Source organism: Zonotrichia albicollis, chromosome 4, assembly GCF_047830755.1.
Source record: "Zonotrichia albicollis isolate bZonAlb1 chromosome 4, bZonAlb1.hap1, whole genome shotgun sequence".
Lineage (NCBI taxonomy): Eukaryota > Metazoa > Chordata > Aves > Passeriformes > Passerellidae > Zonotrichia > Zonotrichia albicollis.
Genome location: NC_133822.1, coordinates 61388171 through 61407878, shown reverse-complemented (window position 1 = coordinate 61407878; position 19708 = coordinate 61388171). Strand labels below are relative to the sequence as shown.

The 19708-nt window shown below is 38.0% G+C and overlaps 1 protein-coding gene across 4 annotated transcripts in view; it reads right to left on the bottom strand.

Moving 5' to 3' along the window:
* The window catches only part of CPED1 (cadherin like and PC-esterase domain containing 1), a 143265-nt gene that overhangs the window by 105222 nt on the left and 18335 nt on the right, over positions 1-19708 (bottom strand). For all 4 annotated transcript variants that reach the window (XM_005481953.4, XM_074539960.1, XM_014275930.3 and 1 more), the window contains 2 exons: positions 3784-3890; positions 1843-1918 (listed from right to left, as the gene is read on the bottom strand). In XM_005481953.4, coding sequence (XP_005482010.2) covers positions 1843-1918; positions 3784-3890 — 183 coding nt within the window. The remainder of the gene's footprint in view (positions 1-1842; positions 1919-3783; positions 3891-19708) is intronic.

Genomic DNA, 19708 nt, shown 5'->3' with positions numbered 1-19708 from the left:
GGCTCCTCGAAGACTGACTAAATGACAGTAATAACAAACCAACTGATCCTCTGTAACAGGAATTGCAGAGAAACCCTGTTGACTCAAACACACAAGAGTGAAAGTATATAACTGATTTGAAAGGAACAAACTGTTCTGTGGAGGAAATACTGATGAGAATTGTTCTTTCTGTGAATAATTTTTAAATTGAGGATCAAAAAAATCCTGCTAATTTGCAACCCTGCTGTTGTTGGAAAGAGAGATCTGTTGGAGAATGCAAGCAAAAGAAAGTGGATAGAGCTGGCTTTATCAGATGAATGGAAGGGGGAGTCTCTGAAGTCTCACCTCTGGACTTGTTTGCTCTAACTTATGCTTTTTTGTCCACTGAACCTGAAATCAAATTCTTTACCCTTCTGATTATAATTTCACCTTTTATGGATGAGTTCCACTCATTCTAAATTACAGGTTACATCCAGTGATACTGAATGGGATTAATTCATGGTTTGAAACCAAGGTCTGGTCTATATAGAGATGACTTCAGTGTGTACCACAGTCTAAATTCCCATTCCTGCCAGAAGCTGTTGTGCAATTGTTTTATTTCCCTTCTTAAATATGTTACCCCAGAGGTGCTACCACCATTGTTATTGGGCTTGGCCTTGGCCAGCAGCAAATCCATCTTGCAGCTGACTGGCATTGGCTCTGCTGGACTTCAGGGAAGCTTCTGGCAGCTTCTCACAAAAGCCACTCCTGTGCAGCCCCTGCAACCAAAAGCTTGCCACATAAACTCAGTACGGGAAAAAACACTGAATGGCTTAATAAAAGGGTCATACACAAAGTGGCTTGTATCATGTTTATGGGCAGCAATGAAAATGCACATATTTTAAAGAGAAAGCTCTGTGTGTAGTAAGTACCTCTTTTGTTTGTGGTTTTCTGGTAGTAAAATCATAAAAACACTGCAATTGGCCTTTCTTCAAGCAGCAGGGTGAACCAATGTTTTTTGAAGGCAATCTGTTAAAACGTGAGCAGGGCCTACCAATTTCTCTAGGCAGTGGTGAGACATAAGTGGGTTGCAAATATCTGCAAAGACTAATTCAACACATCTATTTTAAATACATAATTCAAGATAAAAAGAAGTAGCATTTGTAGGTATCTCTCTCTCCACTGACTTGAATGGAAGACTAGAATACTGCTTTCAGAAGATACATACTTCTAAATTGCTAAATGAGATGCAATGAATCCCTTCTTTCTATGTTAAATTTAGCATAGGTACAAAAAAGGGGAAAAGAGAAGGAAGTTTAAGTAGACCTAATACAGTGCACAACAGATTTGGGTTTTTTTCCAGTTTCTATTCAAACATAGATTTTACCCATGGTAAATTAGAATTCTTTGGAAATTCGCCCATAACCTTTAAACTTTTCTGGTTGATGATCTTAATACACAATAAAGGCTTTTTATCAGTAAATTATGTCTGGACAGGAACCAAGCTCTGACTCCTTCCCCACGCCACAACATTTTTGTAAAGTTGAACAAACATATTACACCAAACCTAGGGCACAGAAGTGTAAATACCAGTACGCTATATTAACACAAAACAGTCCAAAAATAAGACACTTCTAGCCAAATTATTTCTGCAATATGCAACAGCTGAAAAATGCAATGTCTTTACCTGGAAAGATACTGTATATTTATAATCTATATTTGATTATGTTTAAAATGGATTATCAGTCTTTTCTTTTTTCCCTCTATGCATTCATGACTAAAAATAAAATAGAACTGTAAGTGGACAGTCTCATTTCAAAAACTTCCCATGACAACTATTAAAAGATCATCATCACATAAGCATATTTGAAGAAATCAGATTACCTGAAAAGGCTTCTGCTATCTGGCATAATCCCTCTTTTCTGCAAAGAAAATGCTGGATTTCTGGAAGTAGGTTTACCTGTATGTAAAAAGAGAAGTTTTAATTAGTTAATTCAAAAAGTGCTTTTTTTTCTTCAATGGAAAATGCCTTCAATGGGTTTGTGTTTAATTTATCAGAGACACCTCATGTGCAAAACTCCCATCAGTGTCAAGAGGAAGTGATGACTTTGCCTTCCCTGCAATGTCAGAATAATGAAGTTAAGGTGTGGACTCTTCCTCCATGTTCATAGCAATGCAAAATTTTAGGCCTATATCTCTGCCTCTGGCTGCTGAGTGTTAACCCTTCCCTGTCCCCTTTTCAGTCTCTGCAGCTTCTCTGTTCTGTGCAGTTACCAACCACTGTCTCTCCCTGCCTGGAAACACCCTGTGCCTCTGGAATTGCTGTGCTTGGGACCAGCAGTGATCTAATGTAGCTCCATCACAGGCAGGCTCTGCAGCAAAACACTGTGCTGCACTTTGGCATGGACATGCCAGCAGCAAGCAATCTTAGTTCAATATTTAAAGTTTTCCTGAGGAATGGGCCATCTGGTTTAAGTCCCTGCTCTGCTGCAGACTTCCTGAGAGAACTTGGACAATTCCTTTGATCACCTTGTGTCTCAGTTATTCATGTGTGACACATCTGGACATTGCAGCATGCTGTCAGGATTATTATACTGCACAGCATTCGAGGCTCAGATATGGTAATATAGGCAGAATGAGAAAAAAGCAGTTTGCAGAAGCCTGGGGTGCTTTATTATCTGAGCATATTCAAAGCATGTATGTTTCTAGCAAACTATAACTGCCATAAAAAATTCACTTTGCATACACTTTGATATGTATCCTGTCCCAGGGAACCCCAGTGTACATGCTCAAAGCTCTGACTTTGTGGACATCAGAGGATTTTTTTATCACCAGAGGCACCTTTTAAATGCAGCTCCATTTCTCTCAGGCCCTCAAGCTGGAGTCAATAATTTAGAGTCTTGCCATTATTGTTATTTTAAGTATTTCTTACTTAAAATATGAGTCAAACTGTATCTGTAGCTTGGTTACATTTTATCCAAGATTACAGTTTATATCACTCACATATTTTTATCAACAGATCAGGTGTTTACATAGAAATTACATATCTAAGTAACCTAAATTGTGCCCACAACATGCACAAGTGAGAAAAAAAAAACAAAAAGCAATCCTGAATATACCAAGATAACTGGTCCTACTGTTGCTTTGGACCATGAGCAAGAAGGTTGCAGTGCCAGAGCAAAGAACTCCCTTGAAGGCCTTGGTCCAGATTGCACATTATCAATTGTAGGAGCACTGTCACTGTTTGGAAAAGTGCCTAAATTATGTTTACAAAGGAGGAATTACATTAGGTGAAACTCAGTGGTGATATAAGATATGAAGCCTAAATTCATCCAACTCTATCTTCTGTCTACACTCTCATTCTGAAATATTGCATGCATTTTCTAATTGTTTCTCACCATTTCTAAATTCTCTTTTCCAATGGGGAAAATTGCTTAAATAATTTCCCTTATAGATAGTTTTGCAGCCAGACATGCAGATTGAGGGTGGCCAAGAATGCGAAAGTTCAAGCTAAAGAAAAGGGAAACTTGACACTGAGTTGTAACAATTTTCAATATTTATACTGAAATACTTACCACAAACTAACATACTATGTTCAAATGAGAAATTGCTTTTGATAACTGGGTATGATATAAAGAATGAAATGTTGGTACCTGACAAGTATTACTCAGTAAATAGAAAGCATGAAAAAACTTCATTTTTGCTAAAACATGTTGCTGCAGTATAAAATAAACATTTGATGCTTCTCTTTTTATGAGTGAGGGCTGAAAATCTGGGCTATCCTGTCCTTGCATTCCCACAAAGGATAACATAATAATCTCATACCTTCTGGAAAAGCTCTAGATTATGCAAATCTTCTGTTTGAAAGCAGCCAGTGCCACCATTTTTTCTGGAAGATAAGCAGATGAAAAGATCCCATGGGTTCATACCACCTATCCAGAAAGAAAATAAGCACTTTGAGAAAGAAGATATCATGCAATTCTTATTTGTATAAAAAATACTTAGAGTGATATTCTGAAGAACAGCAAACTGTTGGAGAGCTAATTACATGAGCAGCTACAGGTGGCAGAAAGAAAAAAGACATATCTGCCACCACAGTTCAAGATTTGGAATTATATTTAGATGTTTCACAGTGGGCATTCCCTGTTCTATCTGCCTACTGATGTCCAAACCCTGCTGCTTGACCTGTTTAATATTCAGAAATTAAAAAGTTTGGTAACATGATGCTGCTTTAAGTTGTTCTTTTTTTTTCTGAACTCCTCAACATGCATGCTTATAACATGTATCCAGTACATGCAATGTGAGCTTCTGAGGGGTATCTTTAATGGCAAGTAAATTTTACAGGAAGCATTACTCTTCATGCCATTGCAAACAACAGGAATTTTGGTGTAGTGGATTCCTAAATATTAAACACCAGGCTGCCAGAGCTAGAACTGGTGTACAAGTGGGAATTAGATTGCAAGCTTCCGAGCTAGTGTGATGCTTCCTTCCTGGGGCAAAGCTGACCTGAAGATACAAACAGGCCTTGAACTTGCTCATATCTCAGCATGTGATACGGTGTGGAAATGCCACTGTTGCTTCAAATAACCTTGGTCACATGGTCATTTGTTTTCTTCTGTATACAGCCTTTGTTATCTGGACCAGTTAGAGGTGGTGGCAGCTCACAACAGAATTATTACATTTGTTGAGGACACAATAAATATGTTCAATAAAGGGTAAATTATTTCATTGACAGGAAGACAATCAGTAATAATGAACTTACAAACAGAAAGGGCAGTCAGAAAAGCAGTACACCATCCAAGGGTACAGAACCAGGTCACAAAGCTCTCTGGAAATAGCTATTTCAGGAACTGGTTGGCTCTTTTCCCCAGAGTTGGGAAGATTACATGTATTTTATTCCATTTTGTGCTATCCATCTGTGATACCCTCTTAATTTTATTAGATTACCCCCTTAATTTTGTCCCACAGATGGCCCGCAGAGGTATTTATTTTATTTATTTCCTTTCTTTCTTTCTTTCTCCAAAATGTATTTTTTTCCTATCCCAATCATGATTACAAATGTCAAGCAAGGTAAAAATTCCACTTAAGGAGATTTAACACTCAATTTATGTTAAGTACAGTAATGAACTGATTGTGTGGAATGGATCCAGGACTATGAAAGTAACTATCACTTTTTTATGTTTATAAGCAGTGTGACAAAGCTGAAGAGATCAATTTTCAGTTACGCTGCATTTATTACACTAACAAGTCCTTCAATTTCACATTATGAGAACCAGTATTATGGCATAAAAGTAATTAGGGTATATGAAATTTAGGCAAGACAGATTCACTACATGCTTCTTTGTAAAAGAAACAACAACAAAAAACCCTGCAGGTAGATAAAAATGTCACAGATAGCAAACAAACAAAACATTAAAGAAATGTACAAGCAAATACCTCACTTTAGTGGAAAAGTTTGGCAGTGCTAACAACCTACTCAATGACCTCACCAGCTATGTAATTATCAGATAAGCAAGATGTTATGCCTCTGACTAGTAAACACCTTTGAATAAATCATTATAATTACACATAAATCACAATGCCTAGTTTGTGCAAATTGAAACGAGAGCTGGAGGGAACTCCATTTCTCAGAAGCAGTTCATTTCCTTCCCTTGTTTATTATGACACATCCTGCCCTGGGAAGAACTTGATCCCTGACTCCAGAGGATATGCAAAACTGTGTATTTGCCCTTAGGATACATCAGAGTGATCAATATGAATGCACCTAAGAGTAGAAAAGGAAAATGTACCCTCAGATCTGGTGTGCTTCTGAGCCAGTGCCCAGGAAGTAAAACAGTTCAGGAGAGCTTGAATGCCTGCCATTACTTGTGCTTTCTATTCAGAGTCATTAAACCTCGAGCCAGTTATTTCAGTACAGAACAATCAGAACTGAAACATGTCTATTTATAGAAGTCAGGAGACTTCCTATTAGAAAAACAGTGTACACCTAGTGCTGTCTCTCAGATTCAGAGTGACAGAGCAGTGTGACTTCTACTTAAATGTATTGAGATATTCCTCATAATCTATACCTGAAAAAACATTATTGGAATACAAAAACAAGAGTCATTGGTTACAACAGCTATTTAGTTCTAGAATAGGCTCCTCTAGGAATCCATCTTGCCTCAAATTTGCCCACGTCACTCCTTACCGAGCTTAACCTTTTGTGGAAAATTAACATCTATGATCAGGAAACCAACAGTCTGTCTTCCTTCTGCACATTTAATAATAGAAGAACTATATCTCAGGAAAAAAAAATGCTACTGTGATTAGTATTCCAACAACATCACATGGGCTATGCAAAGGAGCAAAGATCCCTTTCACAGAATTTACTGTTAAATAAATTAAAGCTAGATACATGTGAGCTAAAACATTCTACAATAAAGGACAAAGAACAAAAGTGGCATTAATAATAAACACCATCTGCACGGAAGGATTCATGTTTCATAATATTTCTAGAGATTTTATTAAGAAGCTTTAATAAAGTCAATAATATTCCATTTTCAATGTACAGAGTTTTGCTGCTTTCCTGCAGACTTCAGACCAGAAGCAGGCTTTTACAGGACATTCGAGGGGGAAGGTTAAAAAGAATGCTTCATATCTGAAAAATTTAATTGCTAGATATTTGAATGAAGCTTTTCCCACAGAATGAACTTTGTCTCTAGTTATGGAAATCCTGTTTGCTTTATCCAGCAAACCAGTGGAGCTCAGCACACAGAAGCTGTAGATAAGTTAGATAACATGAAATCACACCTCATGGAGATACTCTCTACTCCTTGCATTATTTTGCACTTGGACAAGTAAAAGAGTGGTAACAAGATGAGAATTTGCAATTGCATGTTCATCTGCTCTTTGAATGTCTTTTCAAATCAAGACAGTTTAGTCCAGCCTGTTAATTAAGGCCTTGCATACATAAGGAATGCTTATCTGCAGAATTATATCCAGCTATGCAGGCAAAGTGAGCTTTAGGTGGACACATCTTGGCAGCATGAAGCTTTTATTCACCTTTCTTTTGCCAGCTCTTAGCCTCTCCTCTCCTGCAGTCTTTGTAGCCCTCATCCAGTTCCATCTCAAAAAGTATTTGTACATGCAATGTGTATCTCATGTTTACCTAAGAATATCAACCCAAGTTTCTACTTCTATTAGTAGAAGTACAGCATAATTTGATTGAAATCTGATGTGATCACCTTTTACTCTGAATGAGTCAAAGAACATGCTATTCAATTCAGAGAGCAATAACTTCCAACTGAATTTTGATGTTAAATACAAATTCAAATTTTCAATGAGATAGCACTGTTTTCATTGGCTTTGACACTGATTTGTCATTTGAAATAATTGAAACAGCTAATGTGGAAAAATAATTTAAAAGATAATAGTCTAGGGAGAAAAGCAAACATGCTTTTTAGCAGCAGAGGAAATAGCAATGCAGACACCAATAAAAACATTTCGCTTTTTCTGTATAATATTCTGCAGAGAGTTTTGTATTCTGATATATTAGACCAAAGTTAACAGAAACCAAATAAGAACTGTAGGATTTAATGTTGTTTCAGATAAACATCAAGAATTTCTGAAGGTGATTTCTCAAGTAAAGTGATTTTATTCCAGGTTTTGAAATGATTACATTCTCCCCATGAGCTATGGCATTGAAGGCTACATTTTGCAGGAAAACTGTTGGATGCATAGAACTCTGTAATTTTAATCTCTCAGGTGTATATTATTTAATTTAATCAAATTACTAAGTTTAATGTTATTACTATAGGCTGAAATTTCATTTTGCAGTATTAAGGTTTCCATCCTGAAATTTGAAATGAAAAAACTTGGAAAATCAAATAAAATTTTCATCTTCCATGTTCATGTTCCTGTATTTCATTCATTCTGGGAAATAAAAAAAAATTAAAAAGCCACTTGGATTTGTTTTTATTTTAATATCAAGTCAATTTGCAATTTTGCATTTGCTCACACCACTACCTTGAAATTAATCAGTTTATGAGCACTAGAGAAAAAGAAGGCAACAAGAAACAGCCAGCATTTGTCAAGAGCATATTACATAAAAGTGGTCTCCTGTTTTCTGACAGAGTAACTGATCTAGTAACAGAAATCAGAGTAACCGATTTAGTGAACAAAGCAAATATTAGCAATGAGACAATCTGACTTTATTAAGTCTTTAGACCTTGCTTCCACATAACACACCTCTGAGGTGATTGCACAGCTATTTGAAAAAATGAAGTCTAACCCCCTATCAAAGTGGATTCTTTTTGGAGCAGAACCTCAAAAGGTACTCCATTGTACATTCAGTTCTAATCAAATTTTTCAGAAATAAATTGAATAATGGAATAATAAATGCATTTATAAATAGCAAGGGATACCAAGATGAAAAGAAGCATAAGGACTTTGTGAAGCATGGTCAGAATTCAAAATAATTCTAATAACTGGTCCAAATTCAATCCAAGTGAATTCAAAACAAGTTAAAAGTGCCATAGTTCATAAGATGAAATCAAATGGAGAGGTACAAATTACAATAGAGCACTACTGCAGAGAAGGACCAAATTTATGAACTGCATATGCACTAACAATACAATATTGTTGCCAAAGGAGAAAGACCAAAACAACCAACAAAGTAAATATAAATAACTTTTCAGCTGTTGGCAAGTATTTATTGAAGCTGAAAGAGTTGAATCCCCTCCCTAAAAATTTCAGTTTTAATTTATTCCATGCCAATTCCCCATAGAATTCTAAATAGCCCTGCAGATATCAAGAATTGTAACCAATCCTGTTTATGAGGATTACAGTGATAACAATGGTCAGGGGTTAATCCTTCTCCTTCATTTTGTGTCAGTCATATCTTTCCAGTAACTCTGTTCCTAGATTTCTGTAGAGGGTTAGAAAAAGAAGATAGATTGTGGAAGACTTCCTACAGGGACTGACTTGGATGGAGTCAGTCCTTTGTGTAGCAACTCACACAGTGATGCCTTTTGATTTGGTACAAACCAGTTTACAACACACCACTGTTTGAACTAAGTGTCAGTGCCTTCCTGGTGCCTCATGCTGACCTGCAGCAGGGAGGCTGGAAGGGAACACAGCCAGGACACCTGACCCCAACTGGCCAAAAGGATGCTCCATTCCATATGATGCTGTGCTCAAAAACAAAAGCTGGGAGAAGAAGGGAGCAGGGAGTGGGGGAAGACACATCCATTCAGAGTGGTGGCATTTGTCTGCCCAACTAACCCGCTTGGTTCCATCCATTACGAAGCTCCTGTTCTGGGATGGCTGAACACCTGTCTGCTCACAGGAACTGGTGAATTAATTCCTTGTTTTGCTTTGCTTGCAGACACAGCTTTTGAATTCCCTATTAAACTGTCTATCTCAATTCATGAGTTTTCTCACTTTTACCCTTCTGATTCTCTCCCTCATCCCACCAGAGGGAGATGAGCAAGGAGCTGGGTGGTGCTTTGCTGATGGCTGGAGTTAAACCACACCACCACTGAATAAATTTTTACCCATCCAAAGTCAGTTATCTCTCTAATCAGTGGAGACAGGCTACAAAAGAGGCATTTTAATTTGCAGCAAAGTGTACATAAAGAACACATGTATCAAGTACTGGAATACCTTACTCTAGGGAAGCTATAGAACCTCTGCAAAGGAAGATCCTGAGCTTCATACAGGATCCATTTTTAAGAGAAATTCGTGTCAGCTCTAGTTGAAATATATTTTCAGACACCTCTAAGCTGCATGGATGTAAAGAGAAGATTTTCAGGAAAGGTTACTGTTTACATATTGATGCATTCAACTGTATTCAGTTGTACTTAAAGCATATGGTAATCCTGATCTGTAAAAAAAAAATAAATACGTTTTAGATTAATGCAAGTTTTATCTTCATGAGTCATGAGTCCTCATAGTATACATGGGAAAATAAAAGTCAAACTCCTCTGCTCCTGAATGGTAATGGAGGGAGCACAGATTGTACTGAGTTGGGTGAGGAAGCACGTATTTATGGAAGCAGTGTTTGTGCACAAATCCTACTTCAAACTGGGCAGAGGAATGTGTTGGACTTCAACCCTGCTATGCAGTCAATTTATAAGAGCCAATAGTTAGCTAGCCAGGAGTTTAAAGTGGAAGCACAAACAGATGTCTCAAAGACAGAACTTCTGCCTCACTGACTGCCCCTGGATTCTAGGCTGAATTTTATGCTCTTCGGCCTCTCAGCAAGCAGCAGCATCAGGCAAGCTGTGTGACAGGGTATGGGGATGTGAGAATTCTACACCTCTGACGATCTGAGCTTCACAGATAGCACTCCAGGGGCAAATATCCTTTGAAGCCTATTTCTGGTTACAGCAGTTTGGCTGTCTTGTTGTGCAAATATCAGAATGCCACTTGTTTGACTGAATAGTTTTTCTTTCTTAATGACATGTCCTCTTGCAAGGTTTTGATATCTCTACTTCATTTTTAACACTTTCCCTACAGGAATGTCTCACACCTAGGTGTTTGGGAATTTTCTCCTTAAAACAGCAGTTATTGGAACCATTTTAATTTCTCTTTTGGTGTGGTGGTGGTCATGAGCTATTACCAACATGGAATCACTACAACAACAATGGAGAAACAACCACTCCACATGAGTGATGGCACAGGACAAGATGGTGACGTTTCTGATATTTTTCTGAACTGTTCTGGAAAGCAGCTATTCATGTGCCTTTATGCAAATCTTTCGCAGTTTCAGAGTGTGTTCAGACTGATTGTACTGTGACATAACACACAGCCCCATAACCACCAGATTAGCTGGACAAATTAGGCTAAAATCTATTGTCACATTAATTGCAGTCAAGTACTTTAAATGTAAAAAAATACCCTACACTTTGATTGATGCTGAGATGGTTGGACACAGTCAATTCATTCACAAAATACTTTGTGCAGTTGCTGTGTGGCTGCCAGGGAAAGGCTGAAGGAATCCTGAGGACAGTCACTACTCACTCCCCTTGAGGATGATCAGGATTTATTTTGGCTCAACTACTCCCTAACTAAGAGGGTTTGAAGTGTCAAGGGAAGCATTCTTTGTAGAGGAGAGGCTGGTGTGAACCAAATGGAATCAGTTTAATTTCAAGGACAGCTCATCTATCCCTGAACAGCTTAGCACAAAACATTGCCCTGTGCTCAAGAATTAATGCACAGTCACATCTGAGTTCAGAATTGGGGCAGTGAAATAGGCATTTGAAGTTGTTTGCAGTGCCTCTCATAAAAACAGAGTAATGCTTGACTATCCTGTATCTATTCTGCAAGTGCTGTGGAGCGATATTGGGTCTAACTGCAAATGGAGAGGCATAATGCTTCCACTCTTGCCTGAAAGAATTATTTTATTACTGTTTATTTATATCAGAGACTAGTTTCAAGCCATCTTTCCTTGTCAATTAAAGGCAAATTTCAAAAGTAAAAAAAATTAGCGTTACAAGCCGGGAGCTACCTGTTTCTATCAAAAATACTCTCGAACGTGTAAAGATATTTTAGTTTCTCCACCTGGTCTCAAACCCTAAAACTGCCTTAGAGCTAGCTACCAAGTTAAAGAGTTACCATCTTCCTTACTGGAACAATTGATCATACAAGATAGATGACTTTCTCTAAAAGAAGCAGAAGAAATCTATTGCAGGCATTAAGTAAAAGAACGGAGAACAGACAGGACATTTCTTTCTCCATTAACATCAAAATCTATGCAATAGATTAACAATCCTTTCTTCAATCAATAAATTACCATACTATAGCAGACAACAAAAAAAGAAATTTCAGACCTCCAGCAAATGTTTTAAAGTTGGGTTTTCAATTTGCAGATAACTGTCACTAAGAAAACCAAAGGTACCAAAAAAAATTAAATTGCAGTATTATTAAATTATATCCATATACTTTTCTGTGCAACCAAAGAATGGGCAGAATACTGGAAATAAAGGTGCATTCAGAAATTACATTAGTCTGACATGGGGAGAAGAATACTGCAGTATTGAAAGGCAGGTGCATTAGATGGTTCTCAGTCTATCTAGAAAAGACAGTCAGGCTAAGAATAATTCTCCTCTGAGATGTATTACAGACTGCAACTCTAACAACCTATAGGTTTTATCATGGCATAACCTCTCAAGGTATGAAAATATGCTGTCAAAATGCTTTCTGAGCTCTAGTAGAGTTCAATAGCAAATAAAAGGAAAATATGCAGTTCTGACCCAATGACAAACACATTGGAGCAATTCAAACACTCAAGCCTGTTATTCCACTTCTGTGCTTACACACCATGATTTGGATTAATATTCAGATTACTCTGGTATGTTCTCCACACATGGGTATTTTCTGCACAGCAAGCCTCAGTGAAACTAAAAGCTCCTAATAATCCAATATGGTTATTCTTGTATGGCTCTTCTTGTTTGCAAGCAAAAACAACTTCCAACCCCAACTGCTCCCAAATGCTGGAATTCTTACTTTATATGTATTTAATACACAACATAGGCCACGACAGTCCAAGCTGCCATGTATGTTTCTCACCCACACACTGTGGGACTTAGACCTAACCTTCATTAGGATGGAAGTACTTGGTATCTAATTAAAGCACAGATGTCACAGATCCACCAAAGCTCAGCTAAATCCATCTGTGTAGGTGTTTTCTTACCTTCTGTGAAGGTACAGAAGGAAACTGCCTGGCAAAAAAGACAGATGACAGATTGAGAAATATTAGAAAGAGGCTACTGAGAATAGATTGGCATGAAGAACCAGGTGAAATCAGGAAGGAGAGAATGTGCATGTAGGAAGAAGGGTCATGCAGCTGAGACAGGCAGGGACCAGGCTGCACAATGGAGCCCAGAGGAACTGCAGCAGGTGGGAGAATTCAAATAGCACCCTGCTCCAGCTGCTCCCAGGGACACTGCAGGAAGGGGATCTGCCCACAAAATACTCTTCTCTCTCATGCACAGGCACACACACACAAAGGAGCACAGAGGCACAATGCTCGGTGGGTTAACCTCGGTTACCCTGTCAGAGAGACACAAGCCCCTGCCCTGGTACCCCCAAGATGTCCCTGGGGAGACTCCACCACAGTGCTGGACATGATGAGTGAACAGGAGCCCCAAAGCACCTTGGGGACCTTGTGGAAGCACATTCTAACTTGGATGAGTGTGTACATAGAACTTAACAAGTGGTACTGAGGCGCCTTCCCCACTAGACTATTGCAAAACCTGCAGATCCTATATTTGTAAGGAAAAGTCTGGGCTTTTAGAAAGGAACATGCAACAAACAGAAAGAGCTGGTGGCTGGAAAGAAGATTCAATCTGAAAGTAGTTCCTAGGGAGGAGGAGTTTTTCCCAAAGAACCAAATTTCAAGCTTGTGATTACTTTCTATCCTGCATTTCACCCCAACATTTCTACCACTCCCACTCTTTGCAACAGAATATTAGGTACCTGAGCTGAGAAGCCCTCTGAATGATGGCACTAATGAGAATTCATCATTGACCTTAAAAGGCAGAAATAGAGATACAGCTGAGAAAACAGCCTCTTCCCTTCTGTGGATATACAGCAGCCTCAGGATAAGCAGCTAAGGAGTAAATGGGTTTATTTGTCTTAATGTCCTGTCTCATTCTAATTACAATGAATGAGAATGCCAATTACAATGTTAAAATAATGATGTTTGATCACATATGCAAGAAACAAAACTCCATATTTTAAGATCCAAATCACAGACCTTGATCACTGCAGTTAGAGCACTCAGGCACCTATACTTATCTTTGTTAATGTGCCAGGTTCTGTAATATCCAGGAGACACGAAACAATACTGAAAAAAAGAAGCTTGGGAATAAGGGCAATGGCTAAAATAAACAGTGTCAGGACACAGGCTCAATCACTGGCCTGCAATCATCTACTGTGTTTGTTTTCCTCTCCCTGGGTGGCCATGCAATGTCCCAGGAGACAGCCTAAGCCAGTGACAGTTCCTAAAACTCAGCGAGAAGCAGGCCACCCTCAGTCAGGGAAAACAGTTTAGATACATGGACATGAGCCATACTGTGTCACTTGTCCTTAGAACCAGGGAATTGACCCATTTGATTTATGAGTTAGACAAAACTGCAGAAGACAGGGATGCAATAATGAAATCATGCCCAACGTAAGGGTTTCCAGCTGCACTTCACAGATACTGTTTTCAATGTATCACACCATTTTGCCTTTCACTTCTACTCACCAGGTACGCCATGGGGTAGTGGAAGTCCATGACAGATATATGGACTGCCATGTAGAGGATCCATAAAACATGGACTCTAAAGGAGACCTTAAAATTATCTCTGCAAACATTTTAAAGAAATGTAGGGTCAGACCTCACTTTTGGAGATCAACAGATATCCTCATATTGTTAGATTTGCAAAAAAAAAATATTGTAAATCATATGTGCCATGGAGATGGGTAAAGAAAGAAGAAAACCTGATGCTTTCTCCTACTTCACATATCTCACTTCTAGCCTTAGAGCTTTTTTTAAAGCCCTGACACTACATTCGAAGGGAAAATAGGGCTAACATGTCAAGCTCTACTTATTTAAAGTCCATGACTTCAGTCTCATCTTTATAGAAAATTACCTCAATTATTTTTTGTTGAAGAATGACTTCTAGACAGGCTCCACTAATACTTGGCCTCACTGTGGCTGTGAAACCTGAGGTGAGAAAGGTTTTTTATAGCCTTGCTAAAGCCAAATGGGAAAAAAAATATTTAAATGCCTAATTCCCCTTTAGACAGAAAAATGATTCTTGATTTGCTCCAAAATAGCTATATCTTGTTCTTATTTTGCCTAGCAGCCTGTTGAACGGTATTTTGGTATGCTGATATGTTTTCTATTTTGCCTATTGCAGAAAAAACAAATGTTGTGAACTGGTTTTCTTCCAAATAAACAAAAATGATCTTGTCTTATTTCTCCCTTTTACACCAAAAATCCTTCTTCAGTAAACAGATCAACTGAGCTGTATTCTCTCAGACCTAAAATAACTGTGGTTCTGCCAGATTCATCTTGCATTTACAAAACACAGAACACTCTGTAAGCTCTCTCTATGTATACACTTTTAGTAGTTGCCATAAATTAAAACTGAAAATCCTTTTTATAGCTAAATATTTATTTTTGAAAGCATTACCACGAATGTCAGAAACAAAGTCATTACAACAATAATCTTGTTATAGAAACACTTTATGACTTGACCAATTTGCTTCAAACTTTCAAAAATGCATGGCACTCAGCTCCTCTGTGCTTCTCTCTATCAGCAGAGGACTGTATTTTATTAATGTGAGGCACCATTGAGGAAATATATTAAGACTATATTTTTTTAATCCTGCTACCAGCTAAAGTTGCTCAAATCCTAATCCACTGTTACTTTTTAATCCAAATCCCTTCAATATTTTGCCTTTTTGTTTTGAAGAATTGGCATTGTTTTGTAAGGAAACATGCCTGCCAAAAATGATAGAAAGTCATGATATGAGGGTTTTTTTCCTTTTTAATCAAAGGTAGTGTGTCACTTTAGTGATAATTTTCTGTATTAAATATTTTTTTCCAGAAATCCAAAGGATCTCATAATTAACTTGAAACTGAGAAATAGTTTCAATTTCTGAGAATGTCAGAAGAGCCTCCATTCTCTTTGACATCTGTGCAAACTAGGATTACCTCTAAATGGACAACCTCAGGGGCTGTGTAATAAAATATTCAATATTACATTGAAAATCAACTCTGAGGGAGCAATGAACATCAGAAGGGTAGAATAATCATGAAGAAAAGGTTCCCTTTTGATGCAAGATAAGCCAGCGTAACAACAATACATTGTGTGAAATTTTCAGAAACGTTCTAAACCGTGGGTGGCTACTGCACTTTTGATGTCTGGAGTGGCTTTGGGATGCAGCATTCAAAAGAGCTGTCAGCTGAAAGTGGATGCAGCTGGAGAAAGTTGGAATCTGAACCTAGGAATGGCGTGGGCTGGCTGCAAATTACAATGAAGGCCTACACAGTGTATAAGCCTTTTGCTGCCTGAACCAATAACAGTCATGGTAGCCAAAGTTAAAAAAAAGAAAATCGTGTTTTTGTTTCAGTGGTATATAATGCCTCTGCCTAAAATGGGAGCACAGTGATGAAAGGCAGCAGCACACTTCTCACAGCTGACCAGGGCTCAGAGCCAGTGACTGCATCAAAAAGGGTCCAGAGCTCCCAGGAGCCAAATCACTGAGCAGTCCTGACCAACAGTCCCTTCCAGAGAGTACTCTGGCAGGATGGTGACAGGCTTCTGGCCAGACTGACTGACATTCTCCCAGCACCTATATTAGCAGACAATTATCTGACATTTAGGAACAGACATATATATTTATAAACCAGAGTTGCTGCTTGAGCCCAATCAGAGACAGGATTCATTTCTTAAAGGGAAGCATTTTTAAAATACTTTTAAAAGCAATTGTATGCTGTTACCTTCTTATCTGACACACTACAGTTATAAAAAATTACCTCAAAGCTTTTTACAGGATTTGCATGCTCCTAGCATATTACAAAGCAGCTATACTGATGCCTAAATCCCTTGTATTTATTTAATTTCAGTAGCTGTGCACATTGCTGCTTTCCTTTGGCAAACGTGTGGATCTTCCTGGACACTGGTGTTTTTCAGATTCTGTTAACATGACATAATTTATTCCAGTAAAGTTTTAATTTTAGCTCACTGTGTAATCAGCATGTATCATTTTAATTATTGTAATCTCTAAGTCAGCCCTTTAAATACCACTCTCCACTGGACTGCATGTTCTGTTTAAAAAGTAAAGAGAACACTCAGAGAAGGATATATTTGGTACATTTAGGACTAAATGCTATATATTTTGGTTTTACGTGGCAGAGCTCAATGTCCTTATGCTTTTGTTATAAACAAATAAAGAATTTCACTTTCTAAATAAAAAGAGTGCATTTGAAACAGAGGATTCAGTACAATCTTACAGAGGGTTTATTTCAGTAATACAAAGAAATCATTTGTGTGCTCTTCTACAAAGCATGAACATGTTCTGCTAGTAATTAGGAAGAAGAATACATATTGTTCAGAAAAATATATGATGCATTTAGATTTTCTAGCACGAAACCACAGCATCGCATTAGAGAGCAGAATTCCTTTGTGTGTGTCAGAATCTTATGTCTTGTACTGAAACCAATGATGTGTGTGGCATGAGATTAATTGCTAGAAGCAAAACTAAAAAGTGATCAAGATAATGTATGTTTCTGGAATGCATTTCCTCCCCAAAACTAAATGAACTTCCATGTTATGGAAGCCGATTAAATCTGTTACATCCTTGTAACTCAGTATGCTCTGAGGATCACATTTCTACTGATTTAGCTTGTTTAGGAAGCTCCTTGTTTAACAACATACAAAGAAGTGTTTCTAAAATGTGTGCTTTATTTGTCAAAACTTAGCTCAGGACTCACATGACATCTATTTTGCATCAGGAAACCAACCAGTTTTGTATACTGTTGGTTATATATTTGTACCAACAGTTAACCAAAAGGATTTTGGAAAGTTACATCTGCTAGATTTGAATGTACACATGTATTTGTATGGTAACCCACAAAATATTTCTGTGGCGAGCTTCACCATTATTATTATTTTGCACACTATTTTAAATTACTTACTTATGATAGAATGATCTTGTGCTTTTGCTGGCATGCTAGGATCTCCAGTCCTGCTTATTTAACCTTACCTCCACAGGGCTGTTTACACTTTCAGAACCTGATTCCAATTTACTTTAATTTTCTCAGAGACTTTTGTATTTATAAAAGCTGAGCATCTAGTGACCTCTCTATTCCTGACATTTCCTTTACTCTCCACTATGAAAAAGAACAAAAACCCCAGTGTCCCATTTCTGTTCCAAAAAAACTAAACTGCTTCCTTCAGTGGGTTGGTCCTTGTAATTGAAAATGGCAACCAGATGTTTACAGAACACACAAGAAATTTTCCTTGGGGCCTTTAGTCTTTATAATTGTTTGCTAAAGTTAGTTGGATTTCATGGAAACTTGTCTGAGGCTGAAATAAACAGCAAGTAGGGGCTCCTCCTAACTGTATTCTGAAAAATTTAAAAAAAGGAAAAAAGAAAAAAAGTTAAAATTAATGTTTCCTACTCTTGTTGATGTATTTCTAACTCCACAGAAAACTATTCGCTAAGGGAGAAAATTTGGTTCTCTCAGTACTTATTTTATATGCCATCCCATGAAAAACATCTGTATTTCACAGTACACTATTTGCTTTCTACTTTCTCCAAGTTCAGCTGGCTGTTATCTAAGCACAACTGATTTTTGCTCCCTTCCCTTTTCCCCACTCTCATCGGGAATATATTCTCATAAATTTTGGGGGGTTTGAGAATATTTTGCATTTTAAGAAGATGCTCTAAACTACATATTGTTTGTTCCTCCAAGCTCTGAGTCACCGCAGCTGATTCACACCTGAAATCTGTCCATCTTCTTTAGAAATCATCATTTTCCCTCTTCAGTTTTCTGTCTGCCTGATTTTCTCAAGGCTAGTCATATATTCCAAGAAGTCTGTGAGACCATCTTGTTACCCCACCAGGGGACTCACTACACCCAATAAAATCTCTTTACCTAATATTTCAAGATATCTAAGATTGAATGCTCCACAGCTCCAGGGAATCCATTTGATTACTTCACTAGCTTTACTCCAAAAACAGATTTCCTAATAACAACTTCGTTGTAGTACATCATGCCCTGATTACTACAGGCATAATGAACAGATTGTTCTTTTTTCCTTGGCAGCAGAATTCGTTAACACTTTGTGTTAACAAGCACCTCTGTTCACCCAAACATTCCAGCCTTCACACTCACTGAAGAGAGAGCACCACTGTGTCCTCCTGTCTCTAGCACCTTCTCTCATTTTCACTAATTTTGCTGATATGGTATGTCTTGGAAAATGAAAACCTGATGTCTGACAGTCACCAGCCATGGCCCTGGGGGCCTCTGAAACCCATGGCTGCAGTTTATTCTCTAGACTAATTAGCAGCTCTGAGGAAACTGTTACTGGCTGCACTTATGAAGGAGCACTGCTGCAAGTGCTTGCTGCTGGCCAGATGTCAGCAATTAAGCTGATACTTCTCCTACTTAGCCTCTGGTCAAAAGTATAAACAGGGAAGAAAACAGTGAGAGGTGATCCAATATGCTAAAGGAATAACAGAAAGACATACAGAAAGAGCATGGATTTCATCCTAGTTCTGACAGTGACTCACACAGTTTCTAGCCTAGTTTTCTCCATCTCTAACTGATGTGGCAGCATTTTCTGGCCTTGTAACTCGAAGTGTGAAGCAAAGTGAACTGAGTAATTTTCTTCCATGAAAAATCTAAATTTTCTTTAAAAATTAATTTTTCCAAAGGATGCCTAGCAAATCAAAATGAAAAACTGACAAAGACTGATTCAAAAATTGCTTTTGGGGAAAATAAAATGAGAATTTTCTTTAATCTGTATCCCCCCGGCCACTTTTTCAGTCATGCAATATATAGAGAGACAAAAAACTTTGCATCACTCCACATCAACACCTGTGCTTGCTCCTGCAGCCTCATTTTCCCTGACATTCCCCAACACCAGCTTTTACCACAGGGAATGACCACCACTGTGTACAAAGAAGCAAATAAACTCTCTACAGAGAGCTAAGAGGGGGGCAGCAGAGGCCTTATACTCCATAATATTACAATTCCCAAACCACC